The sequence below is a fragment of the Taudactylus pleione genome, unplaced genomic scaffold (assembly GCF_031769625.1).
Source record: "Taudactylus pleione unplaced genomic scaffold, aTauple2 ptg000201l, whole genome shotgun sequence".
Classification (NCBI taxonomy): Eukaryota; Metazoa; Chordata; class Amphibia; order Anura; family Myobatrachidae; genus Taudactylus; species Taudactylus pleione.
In genome coordinates this window covers 63,246,138-63,265,624 of record NW_028284603.1, presented here as the reverse complement: position 1 = coordinate 63,265,624, position 19,487 = coordinate 63,246,138, and the positions used below count along the sequence as shown (strand labels likewise).

At 43.7% G+C, this 19,487-nt stretch overlaps 1 protein-coding gene across 1 annotated transcript in view; it reads right to left on the bottom strand.

Annotated features, from left to right (window-relative positions):
• The window catches only part of EIF2AK2 (eukaryotic translation initiation factor 2 alpha kinase 2), a 131,476-nt gene extending 112,286 nt beyond the window's left edge, over window positions 1-19,190 (bottom strand). Inside the window, exons 1-4 of the mRNA XM_088477658.1 lie at window positions 19,016-19,190; window positions 15,438-15,565; window positions 8,802-8,937; window positions 107-165 (exon numbers count right to left, since the gene is read on the bottom strand). Of these exons, the coding sequence (XP_088333784.1) occupies window positions 107-165; window positions 8,802-8,937; window positions 15,438-15,544 (302 nt within the window). The 5' untranslated portion in view covers window positions 15,545-15,565; window positions 19,016-19,190. The remainder of the gene's footprint in view (window positions 1-106; window positions 166-8,801; window positions 8,938-15,437; window positions 15,566-19,015) is intronic.
• Window positions 19,191-19,487: the final 297 nt, after the last annotated feature.

The window sequence follows — 19,487 nt, the reverse complement described above, 5'->3', positions numbered from 1 at the left end:
CCAACTAGTTTTATTTGTAAAGTGATATCTAAGCAAAGATAACTTATGATTTCATAAGCAGCGACAAAGTATAGCAATATAAAGACAAAAGCAATATCAAAAGTACCTTGTATTTGATACAAGAGGTGTGGTGGGTGGTGAGGCGATTTCTACAGGTGGCGGGGCCTGAAAATGAAAAGTAGTAATGACCAGTAGGTTCTAACCAACATGAATACATACATTCTTGTCTGCAAAAGTAATTTTTTGCCTACTGAGATTAAATATTGAAACAGGCAAACCAAGCCTCAAATAGCTTGGAAAAGTTGGATTAATGCAGTTTACAGATATGTAACTTAGCCTGTGATTGCTTGGCAGAACAATGGTTATTGCCATGATTATATACTGATTCAATAACTATTTATTAAGATTCCCTATACAATTTCTGATATGTGAAACCTGAAGGGGACACTTTTTTTCTGTGTTGAAAGAAACAAGTTAATTATTGTTATAAAATAGTTTTATGGTATCTATTCTTATAAAGTCCAGCACAGGTCAGGAAGCGAGATAACCACTTATGGTACCTAGGCAGAGTGTCTATGTTTTTGTGTAGCCATGAACGTCACAGCAAGAACCCATGGAGGTACCCCTAACTGAGGTTAGGAACAGTTGATCTAGATCAGACCTGGCCAACCTGTGGTCTCCAGCTGTTGTGAAACTACAAGTCCCAGCATGCCCTGCAACAGTTTTAGCATTTCCTAATAGCAAAACTGTAGCAGGGCATGCTGGGACTTGTAGTTTCACAACAGCTGGAGAGCCACAGGTTGGCCAGGTCTGATCTAGATCAACTGTTCCTAACCTCGGTGATAATTGGTTAAGTGTACTTGCACATGGGACCTGGAAAGCTTAAAAGAATTCATGACACACTTTCCCACACCCATGTGCCTTCTGATGAAGCCGCTGAAGTCATAGCAGGCAGGGAAACACGTCCAGACACTGCCAGCTATTCAGCAAACAGCCGGTTATTTATCCTGTTCTCTGGAGACTTGCGCCAGTAAAGACCCTCTGGATATAGCTGCAAGATATAGGACGTTGACAGCAGCTCGGAGGATATACTGTGCCTTGCTCATTACAACACAGAAGACATCAATTACCATTGAGAGTTTTATGGAAAGTATTCCACCAGGAATAAAGTGTTAAAAGTTGATTGGGATACTTCCTCTATTTCAAGCTGTGTTGGGAACTGTTTATAAACATCCATACAAAGTATCCGTAGTTGGATATAAGGTTGGCTACAAGTTAACAGACTGCCTTCTACCTCTACAAGAATGTGTTGCTAACAATGTACTCACAGCTTTACTAACAGCAATACTGCTTAATCAACTGCATGAATTACAGCTATACGAACAAAACATTGGTGCTTAAATAATCCTTTTATATGAGGAATGCAAATAATACGAGATATGGTAAGAACTTACCTTTGTTATCTCTATTTCTACGAAGTCCATAGGGTTCCACAGGATACCTTGGGGTATAGGTGATGACGTCAGGCATCGGGCACCATAGAGTTAAAGTTTTCAGCTTCCCAGGATGCACTAGGGTCCCCCTCCTATACCCCGCCCCCGAGCCAAGGCATCTCAGTTACGTACCAAGCCATAGGCCGGAGGAGGATAAGGAAGAGAGAGAAAAAAGATCTGGACACACACAAGAATCACATTCTCACCAGAGGGAGACGGAAAAGCCGGTGACCAGAGTAAAGCCCATCTGCAGCACAGGTGCGACAGGGCGGGAGTCCTGTGGAACCCTATGGACTTCATAGAAATAGAGATAACAAAGGTAAGTTCTTACCATATCTCATATTTTCTACATCAGGGTCCATAGGGTACCCACAGGATACCTTGGGGATGTCTCATAGCAGTATCCTTCAAGGGTGGGGACGCTCCTGTGCTGAAAGGAGAATCCCCCGCCCGAAGGAAGCATCCTGAGAGGCAAAGGTGTCAAATGCGTAATACCTCACAAAGGTATGGACCGAGAACCACGTGGCAGCCTTGCAGATCTGGACTGCAAAGGCACCACGTTGAGCAGCCCACGAAGGACCCACAGACCTAGTGGAATGAGCCCTCACAGAGGATGGAACCGGCAGGCCTACATGAAGATAAGCATCAGAAATTGCCATATGAATCCAACCTGCCAAAGTCTGCTTTGAAGCAGACCAACCCTTTTTACGGAAGCCATAGGAGGACAAACAAGGCGTCCGACTTCCTAAACGAAGAAGTGCGGTCAACATAAATCCTTAAGGCCCGGACAACGTCCAAAGTGGCCTCACCCACTGAAAGGTCAGGTGAGTTAAAAGCCAGCACAACGATTTCCTCGTTGATGTGGAAACTTGAAACGACTTTAGGAAGGAAACTAGGACAAGTGCGCAGCACCGCCCTGTTCCTATGAAAAATCAGAAAAGGGGGTCTAAAGGAGAGAGCCCCTAAGTCAGAAACACGTCTGGCCGAAGCAATGGCCAGAAGGAAAATTGTTTTAGCTGTCAGCCATTTGAGGTCCACTGAGCCCAGTGGTTCAAACGGCGGTCCCTGGAGAGCCCTCAGGACCACAGCTAAATCCCAAGGCGTCACCAGTGGAACAAAAGGTGGCTGAATTCAGAGAACACCTTGCATAAAGGTGCGCACATCAGGGATTGCAGCAATCCTACGATGGAACCAGACACCTGCACCTTCATAGACGCAAGGCGAAGCCCATGGTCCTGTCCCGCCTGTAGGAAAGCTAACACCCTAGACAGACGGAACTCCCGAGGAGCATAACCTCTCGGTCGAAACCACTGGAAGAACGTATGCCACACACGATGGTATATCCTTGCAGAAAATGGTTTCCGAGCCCTTAGCATAGTTTGCACTACAGAGCTGGAAAACCCCCTGGACCTTAACATGGCCGTCTCAACAGCCACGCCGTCAAAGACAGCCGAGTCAGGTCCAGGTGAAGACAAGGACCCTGTGACAGTAGGTCCGGTCGTAACGGCAACCGCAGAGGAATGTCCACGGACAGCCCCTGGAGGTCTGAGAACCAGTGCCGCCGGGGCCGCGCGGGAGCTATCAACAGGAGCATCCCTACTTCCTGTTTGAATTTGTGGATTACTCGTCGAAGAATGGAAAACGGAGGAAATAGATAAGCAAATCGGAACGTCCACTGGACGGACAGAGCATCCACCAGAGACCCGTACACCGGCAACTTGTTGTTGGGCCGTGACGCCATGAGGTCGATCTCTGGAAGACCCCACCTGTCCACCAGAAGTTGAAAGACGTCCTGGTGCAGAGACCATTCCCCCGGATGAACGTCCTGGCGACTGAGAAAGTCCGCCTCCCAGTTTAGGACTCCTGGGATGAATACTGCTGATATGGCCGGGAGATTGCGCTTCGCCCAAACCAGGATTCGGGACACCTCTACGAGTGCCACCCGACTTCGGGTTCCTCCTTGCCGATTTATGTAGGCCACAGTGGTGGCGTTGTCCGACTGGACCTGCACGGGGTGACCTTGGAGATCCCGATGTGCCTGCTGGAGAGCATTGAAAACCGCGCAGAGCTCCAAGATGTTTATTGGAAGCTCTGTTTCCGCCTGAGTCCACCTGCCCCGGAATAAGTGTGGACCCGTGACTGCTCCCCAGCCCCGAAGGCTGGCGTCCGTGGTCAACAGGACCCAATTCGCCATCCAGAATGGACGACCCTTGTTGAGATGGGTTGTCTCCAACCACCAGACTAGGGACAGGCGAACCTCCGGAGTGAGCACCATCGTCTGGGACTTCAGACTCTGAGGCAGTCCATTCCATTTGGACAGGATCAATTGCTGCAGAGGTCTGGAGTGAAACTGGGCATATTCCACCATGTCGAATACTGACACCATGGAGCCCAGTAACCTCATCGCAGAGTGTAGAAACACACGGTGACTCTGCAGACAACTGCGCACCCTCAACTGTAAGGCAGAGATCTTTTCCCCCGTCACAAAGATCCTTTGCAGTCTGGAGTCCAATAAGGCTCCAAGGTGTAGAATCCACTGAGATGGGACCAGGGTGGACTTCTGCCAGTTTATTAACCAGCCGTGCCATTGCAGTACCACAAAGGTCAGGTCCAAGTGGCGTAGATGGAGCTCTGGAGATCCTGCTACCAACAGAAGGTCATCTAGGTACGGCGACATGCGGACTTCCTGCAGCCGCAGGGAAGCCGCCATGACCGCCATAACCTTGGTGAACACACGTGGTGCTGTCGCCAGCCCAAAAGGTAATGCCCGGAACTGGAAGTGATCGTTGCGGATTGCAAACCTGAGGAACTGTTGATGGCGTATAAGAATAGGGACATGCAGGTAAGCGTCCTGTATGTCCAACGACACCATGTAATCCCCAGGATCCAGCGCCAGAATGATGGACAGTAGGGTCTCCATCCGAAACCTCGGCACCCACAAAGACTTGTTGAGTGCTTTGAGGTTGAGGATTGGACGGTGCGACCCATTGGGTTTCTGCACCAAAAACAGATTGGAATAGAAACCCTGGCCCCTCTGGGAGAATGGAACAGGCACTATAACTCCAGCCTGGAACATAGTGTGCAAAACCTTCCGTAGTTCCATGGCTTTGTTCCGGTCTGATGGAAGACACGTGGTGAAGAACCGGGACGGGGGCCTGTGCCGGAAGGAGAGGGCATACCCGTGAGAAACCACCTCGTGAACCCAAGTGTCTGTCGTGGTTACCGACCAACACTGGGCGAACTGTAGAAGGTGGCCTCCCACTTTGGGATCCCCCAAAGGGAGGCCCGGACCGTCAGGCCGCAGGCTTGTCATCTGGCTTGGGGGCAGGACGTCTGGTACTCCAGGCCTGTTTCCTGGGCTTGGCCGATTTTTGGGGGCCTGCCTGACGGGGAAAGGACTGTGCCTTTGGCCTACCCTGGGCCCTGTAAGGCCGAAAGGACGACGTACCTGAACTGGAAGGAACCACAGCAGACGGGAGACAAACGCCGATTTGGCTGCCGCCAGTGTGGCTACAATTTTGTCCAGATCTGGACCAAATAGGACTTCTACATTAAAAGGCAAAGCTTCCAAGCCCTTCTTGGAATCAGCATCCGCCTTCCTAGATCGCAACCATAAGGTGCGACGAGCAGCTACAGCTGCTGAAGAAATCCGAGAAGTCAGGGTACTGATATCCAAGGCCACTTCATTGATATAAGTGGCCGAATCCCGGAGATTGCCTATCAACTCGGTCTGTTCAGCTGAACAGTCGGAATCCAAAGACGCCTCCAAACTATCAGCCCAGCGCTCCATAGCTCCGGCTACCCAACAAATGGCCATAGCCGGCCTGGCTGCCCCCCCCCCCCCCCCCGCAAGGGAATAAACGGACTTTAGGCAGATCTCCACCTTACGGTCCGTAGCATCCTTCAAGGAGGACATGGAGGGCATGGGCAATGTGGCACTTCGGACTAGGCGTGTCACATGAGAATCCACCTGCGGAGGGGATTCCCACTTAGAAAAATAATTGCCCGCAAACGTATAAGCCACCGCCAAGCGTCTCTGAGGCTGATACCGTTTGCCAGGGTGTTTCCACGCCTCCTCTAAATGGTCTACTAACTGACCCGAAAGAGGAAACACTGTGGCGTCACCCTTAATATCCTTAAAAAAAGCATATTTTGACACCGGAGGATCATCATCCTCAATCACTAAAGCTGTGCGGACTGCCCGAATAAGTCCAGGAATATAAACCTTGGACTTAGCGTCCGACTCTTTAATACGGAGAGGTTCTTGGTCAGAAAGATCCAGAATCTCCCCATCATCGGACGTCACGTCTTCATCCTCATAAGGAGCGGACAGAGACGCCACCGGCCGCTTATGTGGCCTCAACACAGACTCCCCTTGTAACACGTCCAACAAATGCTGTACAGAGCTTGTCAGTGAATTAACCCACGCAGGCTCCTGAGAGACCTGAGGAGGGGAAATAGGGAGACTGTGGGGTACCATCAATTGTCGCGGGAAACCCTGCATGGGTGATGACACCACTGACGCTGCAGCCAGTCCCCAGGGAGCCCCCTGCCTGGGGACTCTGGACCATGTACTCAGTAGGGACCCACCGCGGGACCCCGCTGCTTACCTGCTGCCCCCTTGAATCCGGCCATGGTCCCAAACATCTGGGGTCACCGCTAGCTGTGACCCCAGATGCTTACCAGCATCCCCGGATCAGTACCGGCGTTCTGGTACCGGCGGGGGTGTAGGGAAGACAGCATGGACGTCAGAATTGACTGTCCATGCTGTACTTCCAGATGAGCAGCCACAGCTGCTTTGTTGAAGAAACTTCAGGGGCTATCTTAGCCCCCCTCTAAACAGGTGCTCCGACTCCGAGCCGGGCACCAACGAAACTGAGATGCCTTGGTTCGGGGGTGGGGTATTGGAGGGGGACCTTAGTGCATTCTGGGAGGCTGAAAACTTTAACTCTATGGTGCCCCATGCCTGACGTCATCACCTATACCCCAAGGTATCCTGTGGATACCCTATGGACCCTGATGTAGAAAAATCATATGCGTGCTGCAGTTTTAGAAATTAATTGCTGCTTGAATAACCCTGACATGTTAAGGACTGCAAATAATTTATATGCATGATTGCAAGATTAAGATTGTGATATGCTGGTGTTGGAAAAGTTTTTTAATGAACTGAGATTTTTAATGTATTTACCGGCCGGTATTTGTATGAGTGATATTTATATATTTTATTGAATAAATAGAGTCATTTAGTCTGACAAACAGCGCTTCTATTTGTATTTATAGCCTCTGAGGATACCACTAAGTAGAGACATGCATCAGGTCGGGTGAGCGGTATGAATAAAACCATGGGTGTAACTACCATAGGTGCAGGGGGTGCAGCTGCTATGGGGCCCAGACCGTGTCAAAGTTACATGTGATATATACATTTTTCACCATTGGGTGGTACATAGAGGCCCATGCAAACTTTTGCTATGGGGCCTTCAAATACCTAGTTACGCCCCTGAATGAAACGTGTATTTGTTTGAATCTCTGACACTGCTGACAGACTTCATATAGGCTGCTGATTACTGGAGACAGCTACATTATGTTGGGTTCTGTACCCCCATGCATCACAGCAGGGCCCTGATAACAGGCAGAATACAGTGACGGATCACTGGTGTTTACTGCATAAAAGAAATTCTCTCGGTTTAGCGAAATTCAGATAATTTCTGATACAGGGAACCCAGGAGCTCATTCAGACCTGCTCGCTAGCACCCTGCGTATGCAACTTCTGCGCATGCCCAGCAAAGCAGGCGATCGCACGGCAAGGCATTAGCACGCCCACTATGTCTTGCCGTGCGATCACTTAGTGTATGCAGACGCCCACCAGTCATTCATAAGACGCCCACTTGCGTACGTCATCTCCTAGAAGTGCTTGAAACCATTGGTACATCGAGCACCATTGGATGCGATTGCAGCGCTTGAGGTTGACTATACCCTACCGCAAGCACTGCGATCACTTCAGTGTGAAATACAACCAGGTGACGTGTACAATGACGCTGCCTGTTAGTTATGCACACCTCTGAAATGGCGTTGAGACTCTCAGGCACGCCTGCGTTCGCACCTCCACTCCCCACGTTTCTAGTGGCCTGCCTCTGTTACCACCCACAAACGGCCTCTCCTGTCACTCATTCAGCTGGGCTGTCTATGCTGGGCGAGCGAACGCTTCCCGATCTTTCACAGTGGTTCACACATGTGCATTGCAATGCATATGCATGCGCACAATGCGGACCATCAGCAGCTACGAGTGAATGCATCCTAGTGTCACAACTTGTGCCTATGGGCCTGTTCCAGAGATGGACGATAATGGCGCCACTGCTGCGAATTTGGACACAGCAGGTGTGCAAAAATATGCAAATGTCGCAGCCGCCAGGATTTGTATTGAGCCCACCGGCAGCTTCGCAAATCCAAGCGATTGCATACAAAGATGCATCATCGGATGCAGATCAGCCGATTTTCAAAGTTTTGAGTAACCCTATGGTCATGCAGAATGGTAACGGAGATACCGGAGCCATATTATCTGTGTATGGTATAGCAAGCACAGTCTGCAACCCGCCCCCAAAATGGTCGCAACATGCCTGCGCCTGAGCAGTCACTGCCCCGTTACCTCCCACAAATGGTCCCCGACTGTCAATCACGCTGCGGCCAAATCCTCACTGCAACCACCGACGGTAATGTAACTTAACACATGCGCAGTGCGACTCAAACACGTGCGCAGACCACTGATAATCCACTCAACTGCGTGAACCTTGGAATTGCGTCCATCTCTGAATCAGGCGCTAGGACATATGATTATGATATTGCATGTTAGTTTATTAGTTTCTATATGATACTAAATAGTAAAGTTGTAAAACAAATATAATTATTAAATATAAAAATTATAAAGTCTATCCCTGTAATTGTCAGAACTGACCATGCCGCTAATGGTTTCTGGACATCACACAGAATAAACCTCACCATAATTCTGTCCTCCATACCACCAACAGTGGGGCTCTAGGAGCACTAAAGTTTTAGTAGCATAATAAGTTTGTATGTACAATTATAGGGGTCTATTCATGAAAGCTTGGGGAGAGAGAAAATTGTGAAAGATAAAGTACCAACCAAACAGCTCCTAACTGCCATTCTTCAAACACAGCCTGTGAAGTGAGTTAGGAGCTGATTGGTTGGTACTTTATCTCTCACAATTGTATCGCTCTCTTAGCTTTCATGAATAGACCCCTATGTGAGCTAATTAACATGCATTGGTTAATACATATGCTCATGGGAACTCACCGCTTGATGGTTTGCCTGCTCTCGATTTTTTATGCATAGAAAAGCCATTTTGGATGCAAGGTTTTCAGCTGTTTTTTTCCTTTTGTCTTCTCCTTCTCCGAGTTTCTCATTATTAACGAAAACCTGATAAACAAATCTAAAGAAGAAGACTTCATAAAGATCTCATTATTAACGGAAACCTGAAAAACAAATCTAAGGAAGACTTCAGAAAGATCTGATTATTAACGAAAAACTGATAAACAAATCTAAAGAAGAAGACTTCATAAAGATCTCATTATTAACGAAAACCTGATAAACAAATCTAAAGAAGACTTCATAAAGATCTCATTATTAACGAAAACCTGATAAACAAATCTAAAGAAGACTTCATAAAGACCTCATTATTAACGAAAACCTGATAAACAAATCTAAAGAAGATGACTTCATAAAGATCTCATTATTAACGGAAACCTGAAAAACAAATCTAAGGAAGACTTCAGAAAGATCTGATTATTAACGAAAACCTGATAAACAAATCTAAAGAAGACTTCATAAAGATCTCATTATTAACGAAAACCTGATAAACAAATCTAAAGAAGACTTCATAAAGACCTCATTATTAACGAAAACCTGATAAACAAATCTAAAGAAGATGACTTCATAAAGATCTCATTATTAACGGAAACCTGATAAACAAATCTATGGAAGACTTCATAAAGATCTCATTATTAACGAAAAACTGATAAACAAATCTAAAGAAGAAGACTTCATAAAGATCTCATTATTAACGGAAACCTGATAAACAAATCTAAGGAAGACTTCATAAAGATCTCATTATTAACGGAAACCTGATAAACAAATCTATGGAAGACTTCATAAAGATCTCATTATTAACGGAAACCTGATAAAACAAATCTAAAGAAGACTTCATAAAGACCTCATTATTAACGAAAACCTGATAAACAAATCTAAAGAAGATGACTTCATAAAGATCTCATTATTAACGGAAACCTGATAAACAAATCTATGGAAGACTTCATAAAGATCTCATTATTAACGAAAAACTGATAAACAAATCTAAAGAAGAAGACTTCATAAAGATCTCATTATTAACGAAAACCTGATAAACAAATCTAAAGAAGACTTCATAAAGATCTCATTATTAACGAAAACCTGATAAACAAATCTAAGGAAGACTTCATAAAGATCTCATTATTAACGGAAACCTGATAAACAAATCTATGGAAGACTTCATAAAGATCTCATTATTAACGGAAACCTGATAAAACAAATCTAAAGAAGAAGACTTCATAAAGAAGAGTAGAGTTCTTTGTTAGGGCGCACACAGCAGTGACATTAATTTAAAATATATATATATATTTTATTAATATAATGTACTAAAATGGTGAATTATAAAACCCTAAGTGATGTATATTATGTAAAGTAAAAACAAAATAAAATTTATGTCTGTTAAAAAATGCATATAGTGACCTTTATAAAAAGATAACAATATCCTGATACCAAAAGTTCCCTGGATATTCCCCCCCCCCCCTCCTCCGCCCGAGCCTTGGCAAGTTTTCCAGAGAATTGGCCGAACACATTTTGACTTCTCCCCCACCCCTCTCTGCTCTTAAGTCCCAGATTTGGCATGTCCTCTTTACTTCTTCACTTCTTCTGTTTCCACAGTCCTCTGCTGTTGTTTCCTTCCATTTTTGGATGCCTTTTGTATGTTTGTTTTTACTATACCGGCATCCCCCCGCCAGACGACACATCGGCTGGGGACACATCGTTAAGTGTGTACCCACCTTTAGACGCAACTAAATGCAACTAGGATGCACCAGAAGACTGTGCTGATTAATTTCATATGCAACACTTGTATATTGTATACGAAGAACAATGGAACTTGGCATGTAAATAAGCCATGGTCTGGTCGCTGCATTGCAGCACTTTGTACTTCATATACAGATTCAGAGACTCAGTCGCACACAGATATACAAGTGTCACATATCAAGGTAATAATCAGCACAGTCTTTTGGTGTATCCTAGTTCCATCACATTGCGACTAAGATGCATTTTCAGCAAAAAAATGGTCAGCGCTAGCAGACTGCACAGGACCTGGCTCACTGAGAGGGGCTGTTTGGCACGAATGAAGCAATGATAAGTGAGGACACATCTGTAGCTCATATTAGAGAACAACATAAGACTATGATTGTATCAATCCTTGTGCAGTGCTGAAAATAAAAAAAATTTAATTTGCAACTACCTAACCTGACTTGCTACATGTAAGATAAGTAAGTAGCACAAAGGAGATCTATCTTGTACAAATAAAAACACCATAGGGCAGCTCATTGATATGGACTACAAAGGTCCTGTTGCTACTCTATAGAGGTGGATATGAAATGAATATTACATATATGATACAAGTATATGCCTTATGGTCAGCTTATTATAGGGAAGTAATAATCTTGACACTATATCTGATATTAGGTATTGAAAAGAATAATTTATCTCTTAAGTTTAGAGGAATATTAACATAACTTTCATGAAAAAGTGGTAAATACTGTCCACATATTAGTAGTAATTCTGATGTTTTAACATTAAAAGTTACTATCAGATAGCCAGATGAGTAGAGGTAATAGATCTACAAATTATACAAAACAGGTGAGCTGTATCATACAAGTATTTATCCTTAGCAATTAAGTGACCTCGGTACATATACTTAGATTCCTTTTCAGTACCTCTTTCTTTTTTCTAGCCCCAAGTACAACGCAACAACACTATATCCAGAAGGCCAAGATGTTTAACTAGTCAAATATATGGTATAATATTTGATATGGTAGTGGATAGATCCCCCTTCAGTAGATGTACCCTGACATCATCAGTTACAGTCCAAAGTCATTAGTTACTATACACATGGACATAGAGGGGGAATATAAACCTGTGGCCTTGCGAGGTGTGGCGAGGGAAGCGAGCCCGCGAGGGGACAAGTTTCTTCTTTTGGTGGCCTTTATGGGCATGGCACCGCACTTCCGCCCTCACTCCACATCACTTCCAGGAACATCTAGTGAAGCGGATCTATACATTACCTATTTGATATTGTGTCTTTGTAAATGTCAATATACCAGTTTTTTAACTGACACATATTTCATTTTGTATTTACTTTACAGAATATACATTACGTTTTTATAATTTACTGTTTCAGTACATCATATGAATAAAAGTTATATTTTAACTACAGATCACTGCTGAAAGTATGTGCCCCAATAATACTTCCCTTCTTTTCCTGTATTTAATCACTTTTATTCTAGGCACTGACTCCCGTAGGCCAATATTATAGAAGATCTCAATTATGTTGTTATGGTAGCAGTGACACACCATATAATAATGACTGAAGTCTTGTGCGGTTTTCATCCTCTACCCCATATAAGAGGCTGGATCTGTAGGTAATTTGGCAACACATAAGAGTGGTCGCACTGCTCATACCTGGCTGTTCAGGAGTCAGGACAAGCACCCAGATCTTACTCTGCATCTAATTGCTAATGACAGGAACTCACTACAGAGTGTACTGTACATATACTGTATTGTTATCTGTTGTATCATAGTGGCCTGTCAAACAGTTTTACATACTGCAAATGAGAGAATCCAAGACAAAATGATACAATTATTTATTGTATGCAGGAGCAGAAGTAGATATTTGTTGGCCCTACTTTGTAAGGGGCCCCATGCACATGATGTACCATGGCATGCTGCTTAAGGGGGAGTGATCATCACTTGCACAAGGATGAAACAAAATATACTGTATATGTGGGCAGGGACATATATAAAAATTACTGTGCCCCATAGCAACATTTTTAGGGGGCCCCAACGCCTTTATTCTATTAATACAGGTTGAGTCTCCCATATCCAAATATTCTGAAATACGGAATATTCCGAATTATGGAACATTTTTTGTATGACTAAGAATGTGACACCTTTGCTTTCTGATGGTTCCATGTACACAAACTTTTTTTAAAGCACAAAATCATTAATATACAGTATACAATAACCTTCAGGCTGTGTGTATAAGGTGTATATAGAACATAAATGCATTCTGTGTTTAGTTTTGGGTCATATACCCAAGAAATGTCATTATAGTATGCAAATATTCCAAAATACGGAATATTCCGATATCCAAAATACCCCTGGTCCCAAGCATTTTGGATATGGAAGACTCAACCTGTAGTGTAATACTCAAACAAACTGCAACCTGCACCTCCCACCACTCTCATACACACATCTTGCATTACCCTAAATGAAAACCAAAACATTTTGCAATATTATTGCAAGTTTCAGGGTTAAGCTCTCGTCTTCACCCTGTGATTCCTTTACCACGGTCATTTCAGTAATCATACTAATGCCTCAGCCACTTTACATATCTCTTCTATATTATATATCATCATATCACCACTGCCATACCTACAGTTACAGATCAGAGACATCTACATACAGACATTACTATATCAATTAAAAAAACAAACACTGCTTTATTTTCAGATTTTAAAAAACATCTCATATGCACTATTATGATGTTACCACTCCTAACATTCACCATTACTGCACTGTCACTCACAGCATGCACCATCACTCACAGCATGCACCATTACTGCACTGTCACTCACAGCATGCACCATTACTGCACTGTCACTCACAGCATGCACTATTACTGCACTGTCACTCACAGCATGCACTATTACTGCACTGTCACTCACAGCATGCACCATTATTGCACTGCCACTCACAGCATGCACCATTACTGCACTGCCACTCACAGCATGCACCATTACTGCACTGCCACTCACAGCATGCACCATTACTGCACTGTCACTCACAGCATGCACTATTACTGCACTGTCACTCACAGCATGCACCATTACTGCACTGCCACTCACAGCATGCACCATTACTGCATTACCACTCACAGCATGCACCATTACTGCACTGTCACTCACAGCATGCACCATTACTGCACTGTCACTCACAGCATGCACCATTACTGCACTGTCACTCACAGCATCACTATACTGTCACTGCCAAAGCATGAGCGCCCATTGAACTGCCAATAACACCCATGCTTGCTGTCTGGGAGACTCACAAATTCCAGGGAGTTCTACCGAACTACCATTAGAATAGACTAGCCACCTGGAGAAAGTGGGCAGCAAGGTGCTTGATTACTCACAGCTTGCACTGTTGCTATCCTCTCATTAAAGATACAATAAGTCCCTTTTCAGCAGGTCAGTGGTTTTACACCAGTATGAAGTATTATCCCTTGTATTAGATACACTAGAATGTACTCTGTATTGGACAGGGCTCACTAGAACAGAAAGTATGATGGAGGCAGAGGCTCACTCACACGGCTGAAACAACCAATCACATAGCACAGGTAGGAGCAGCCAGTATGTCATGAATGATAGACTGTAGGAAAAGGACCACTACATGCACCATCTCTTCAATCAATCATCGTTAACACACCCCACTTGTTGTTTCACTCAATTGTCACAAGCTTACCTCTGTGCAGGACACCTGAGATCATGGCAGGTAGCAGAGTGTAACGCTCTTTTGAAATAATTCCCTCTCATCACTGTGGGTTGTGTTCTAACAAATATATGTGATGATAATTTAATGTGTAATAAATAGTGTAATAAAGTAAATGATGAGTCCACCCTTTTGTGAGGGAGGGGAGAGGAAGTTACAGGGTTCATTTCATCCGAGTTCCCCGTACAGTCACTTTTAGGGTGATTTGAGTGTTTTCACTCTGTTACATGCTGGGTTTTTTTTTACCATTACTATGTAAGTGGACACATTACAAATTCATCCTTTATACTTACTGGCAGTGTTACACTAACTTTTTTTTTAATATTTTTCACATGCTTGATATTACTTCTCATTAGACAATAATCTTGGAAGACTGAGACATGTTGATATGTTTCATTTGAATTTAACTCAAGTAAAGGTAGAAAAACAAATCGGTATCTGGATACGCTCCTGCTATTTTTTTTTTTTTAATTGAACACATTTTTTCATGTGTGTTTTTTTTCCACATAAGGGTCCACTTATTAACTTTTATACATATGTACAAAGCTCTGAAAAGTAATAAAGTGGAGAGTGATAAACCACCAGCCAATCAGCTTCCAACTGTCATTTTTCAAACACAACCTGTAACATGACAGTTGGGAGCTGAGTGGCTGGGGGTTTCTCTCTCCTTTTTATCACTTTTTAGAGCTTAGTACATCTGGCCCATGAATGTTTTTTTTATGAGTTATGTATATAATGAATTGTCATCACATACTTGTGAGAACACAACCCATAGCGCTGAGAAGGCGTACCTTCAAAAGAGCCTCAATCATTCATAAAGGTGTATAGTGTCACATACAGATTCTCATTATAGCTGCGGTGGTCAGTCGCGCTGTTATTTTCAGCTATTAGTTAAAATTTTGAGGTAGCAAAGTTTGAAAGATGAAAGGAACTAGGATTCTGGTCATAACTGAGCCCCTATTACAGTAATGCTATTATGCTAAAGGTGATAGGAAGAAGGGGGAGGATATCCATTAACATATGAAAGTATCAAACAGTATCTGTGTTAGTTCCACCTTTGTTTCTATATCAGAAGCTTCCCTGTACCTTGGATCATGAGATGGTCCTGTTGTCGAGACTTCTTCAAACTTAACAGTCTGCCCTGTCTTTAGACAGAGGGCTATAAGATGGCCTTTAAAATTTGTTTCTTCCATTTTGTCGATAACTTAAGAACACTGGGGGAAAAATGAAAATACGGTAACTGAACAGAACAATTTTTCACATTTTCCAATAGTTAGATTGGTTGATATAAATGTATTTACAGCATGTTAGTAAGTATACAATATACAAGTGATGCTATTATATGTATAAACTCCAGTAACCCTTATCTTTGTAAACTGAGATATCTAACGTCATTAAAATTGACGAGATGTTATATCATTACTTTAGTGTTCATTAGAAAGTTTTGTATTATTGTTTATTGTACCACAACCCTAATTTAAATTATTAGGAAAAGTTTAAACACCTTTGACTTTTTTGTAGAACCATAGCTAGAGATGTGCAACTGTAACCGCCACCCAGGATGCAAGGCTTGTGTGGTGCCTTGAAGGACACCATGCTGCCTTAAGAGGTGGACAACATGTCCTTAGGCTGCGCCCATCTACCAACTTCCTACTTGGGGGTAGGGGGTGGTGGGGGCCAGACTAGAGCGCTGGAATTTTTTTGTTACCAACTGACTCATTCTTTTGACCGCAGAATTGATCAGTGAGTTGAGGATTTAAAAAAGCAATTTGCATGTGTACAAGACTAAAGCTGCCCATCGACTACAAGATGCGGGGACAACAGCATGATTACGATATCATAATCGCGCCGTCGTCCCCCTACGAGTGAAGTGCATGCACTGAACATTCAGACGTTCAGTGTATGCAGATCAATCATCCCCGAACATGGCAACCTGACGACAGTCGCTATGTTGACCGTCATGTTCGGGCAATGATAGATGTTAAAAAAGACCAGCGGGCACGCGCATCGCTGGTCGTTTTTAACATTTAATTGCCCGATTTGCGGACGATTTGCAAGCGATTGCACGATAAAGACGTTATCGTGCAATCGCCTGTCAAAATCGCCTAGTGGATGGGCAGCATAACCCCACCCTTTAAATAAAAAATTAATTCAACTCTGCCATTTAAGAAATAACCTCGTCTCTTCCTTAAGGTGCGTATCCACTAGCACACTGTGAAACGATTTAAATGATTACGACATTGTAATCCTGCAGTCGTTTCACAGTCTGTGCTGTGCCTACACTGAACGTTCAGTTGTTCAGTGTAGGCACCCTCCCTCATCCCTGAACATGGCCAATCTTTCGTTGTTGGCAGATTGACCAGCGTGTTCGGGCAATGATAGATGTAAAAAATGACCAGCGGTCGTTTTCAACATTAAGCTGCCCGATTTGTGCCCGATTAACAATGTCGTTATCGTTCAATCGCTCTGTTTAATAGGGTAGTAGATTCCCGCCTTTAACGCTTCTCTAAGTGGTTGATTCTATTGCGCTGGTGAATAGGAACACGCACCTGCAGGGACAGTTGGCTTGGACTACTGAACATGAAAACTTTGTGTTATGACATCTGCAGATCTACTAGCATACACTTAAGATTTTACAACCGATCTGATTTTGGATTTTAAATTGAGGTATGAAGAATATGTATTAATGAAAGTCCCTGTAAAATATCTGAAAGAGCTATAGAAGAAATTTTATACAGGCTCTGTTTAATTTTAAAGTTTTAACCCCTTCTTTGCGGAGGGTTTTCTCAGTCCTGTGCTGAGTCCATTTTTCGACATTTGCACTTGTCACATCACATCATCACATATTTTATTATGCAGTACCCACTCAAATGATACCTTGGTTTCTTCAGAAGACAATGCAATTGCAGAGATACCTTTAGGGCACAGGTTCTCAAACTCGGTCCTCAGGACCCCACACAGTGCATGTTTTCCAGGTCTCCTCACACTCACAAGTGAAATAATTAGCTTCACCTGTGGATCTTTCAAAATGTGTCAGTGAGTAATGAATACACCTGTGCTCCTGCTGTGTGACCTGGAAAACGTGACCTGTGGGGGGCCCTGAGGACCGAGTTTGAGAACCACTGCTTTAGGGGGTTATGTAATAGGTTCTGAGATTAGTGAACCTGCATGATTTTAGCAAGTTTGTTGCTAAATTCAAAGTGGCGAAAAATTAAACGGCAAAACCAGCCTTACAGTATATCTGATTGCCACTTTTAATTTAGCCAAACTTATGCTGTAATCTCAGACTGCATTACAAAAACCCCTTATTACATTTTCTACCTCGAGTCTAACACAATGAATAATACTGTATATTGCCACAAATAAAAACTGTATTTTTTGCTTCGGCATTAATCCACCTTTCCAAAATTTCATAAGCAGGACTGTATGTGGAAGTTTTCATATAGGTTTTATGGGGGCAGCTTAATTAGCAAATTTACCAAGCTCCAGAACATGAAGCCCCGTAAACTAACGCGTGGCCATAACTAGAGTGGTGCGACATGTGCCATGGCACAGGGCACCGCAGGGCAGGGGGCGCTGTTTGGGCCTGTCAATTTTCTGTCCCATCTCCTCCCTGGATGACTACCCCTCCATCTGGCCACCTCCTCAGGCACCTTCAATCACATCCTCTTATTCACACACACATTTTAAAATACCCGCTACTCAAACCCATCACCTCTCACATGGCAGTCAGACTCCTTACACATGGAGCCATCTGCCCCACAATTTCTGACGGCAGCCCATAAGGCTGCCGCCAGAAATTGTGGACATTTTGGATTCGCGTCTTATGTCCCATTTGAAAAACGGGGAGGGGGGCCGCCAAAACTCTTTCTGGCCCAGGGCACTAAAAAGTCTAGTTACGGCATTGAGCTAACGCAGTGGTACCAAAACTTATTTGAACCACGGCACCCTAGTACATCAGCATTGTTTTCACGGCACCCCTAAGTCAAAAGTTTGTTATTGAGGAATTCAGAAAAAAAATTATTGTAGTAAAGTGAAGTAAATTGTGCTCCTGTCATCCTTAGGTTCATTTATGTGGTGTTGGACAGGTTTGTGCTTCTGTTTGTCATTAACATTACATTGACCATAAATAATATGATTTGGTGCTGGATCACCAACCTGAGGCACCCCTGCAAGTGTCCCGAGGCATCCCAGGGTGCGCACAGTTTGGGAACCACTGAGCTAACGCCATCATCAAATTAAGCAAATTGCGGCAATAAGGGACTTTTATCTTCGGGGCAAACCGCAAATATAAATAAATATGCCCCATAGAATTTCAAGAATATTATATGAATAGCATAGTTGATTTCAATCTTGTTGTAGCTTCCCAGCTGCTGTGGAATTACAAGCCCACAGCCAGTTTACAGATATTACCTACCTACCATAGTCCAGCACCAGTACAGCCACATGTCACCTACTATGGTATGGATAATGACATTTTAATTAACGTGCTGCTTATTAATTGACATGTACATGTATCCACAATGTGCTATAAGCAATATCACTGGGATGCGATAAATGTAATATACCCACCAGAGCCCGGATACACCGGTTAATGAAAGCGTGTGTTGAGTGCAGAAAATACTTATTAAAGCGTTATTAGTCATAGCAAACAGCAAACATACCTGTCCCTGTGTGATCTCCGATGTGATATCAGGGTCTTCCCAGCACTGCAGGTAGCAGGGCGTAGATCCCCTGCTCTGTGCTGTATGTAGCTGCCGGTGCAGTCAGGAAGGAGAGGCGGGCGGCGTGGAGGGAGGGAAGGGAGGCAGAGTGTGGACGCGGCTCGGACAGAAGTGACAGCTGCTACTTTTAGTTTCGTTTCTCCCTGGATTTCTGATCATCTGATGAAACTGAAACATGCACGCACCCACCTCTATGTACATCCACCATAGCTGCACATCTACCTATATATACATCTATCATAGCTGCACCCATCTACCTCTATGTACATCCACCATAGCTGCACATCTACCTATATATACATCTATCATAGCTGCACCCATCTACCTCTATGTACAGCCAGCATAGCTGCACATCTACCTATATATACATCTATCATAGCTGCACCCATCTACCTCTATGTATCCACCATAG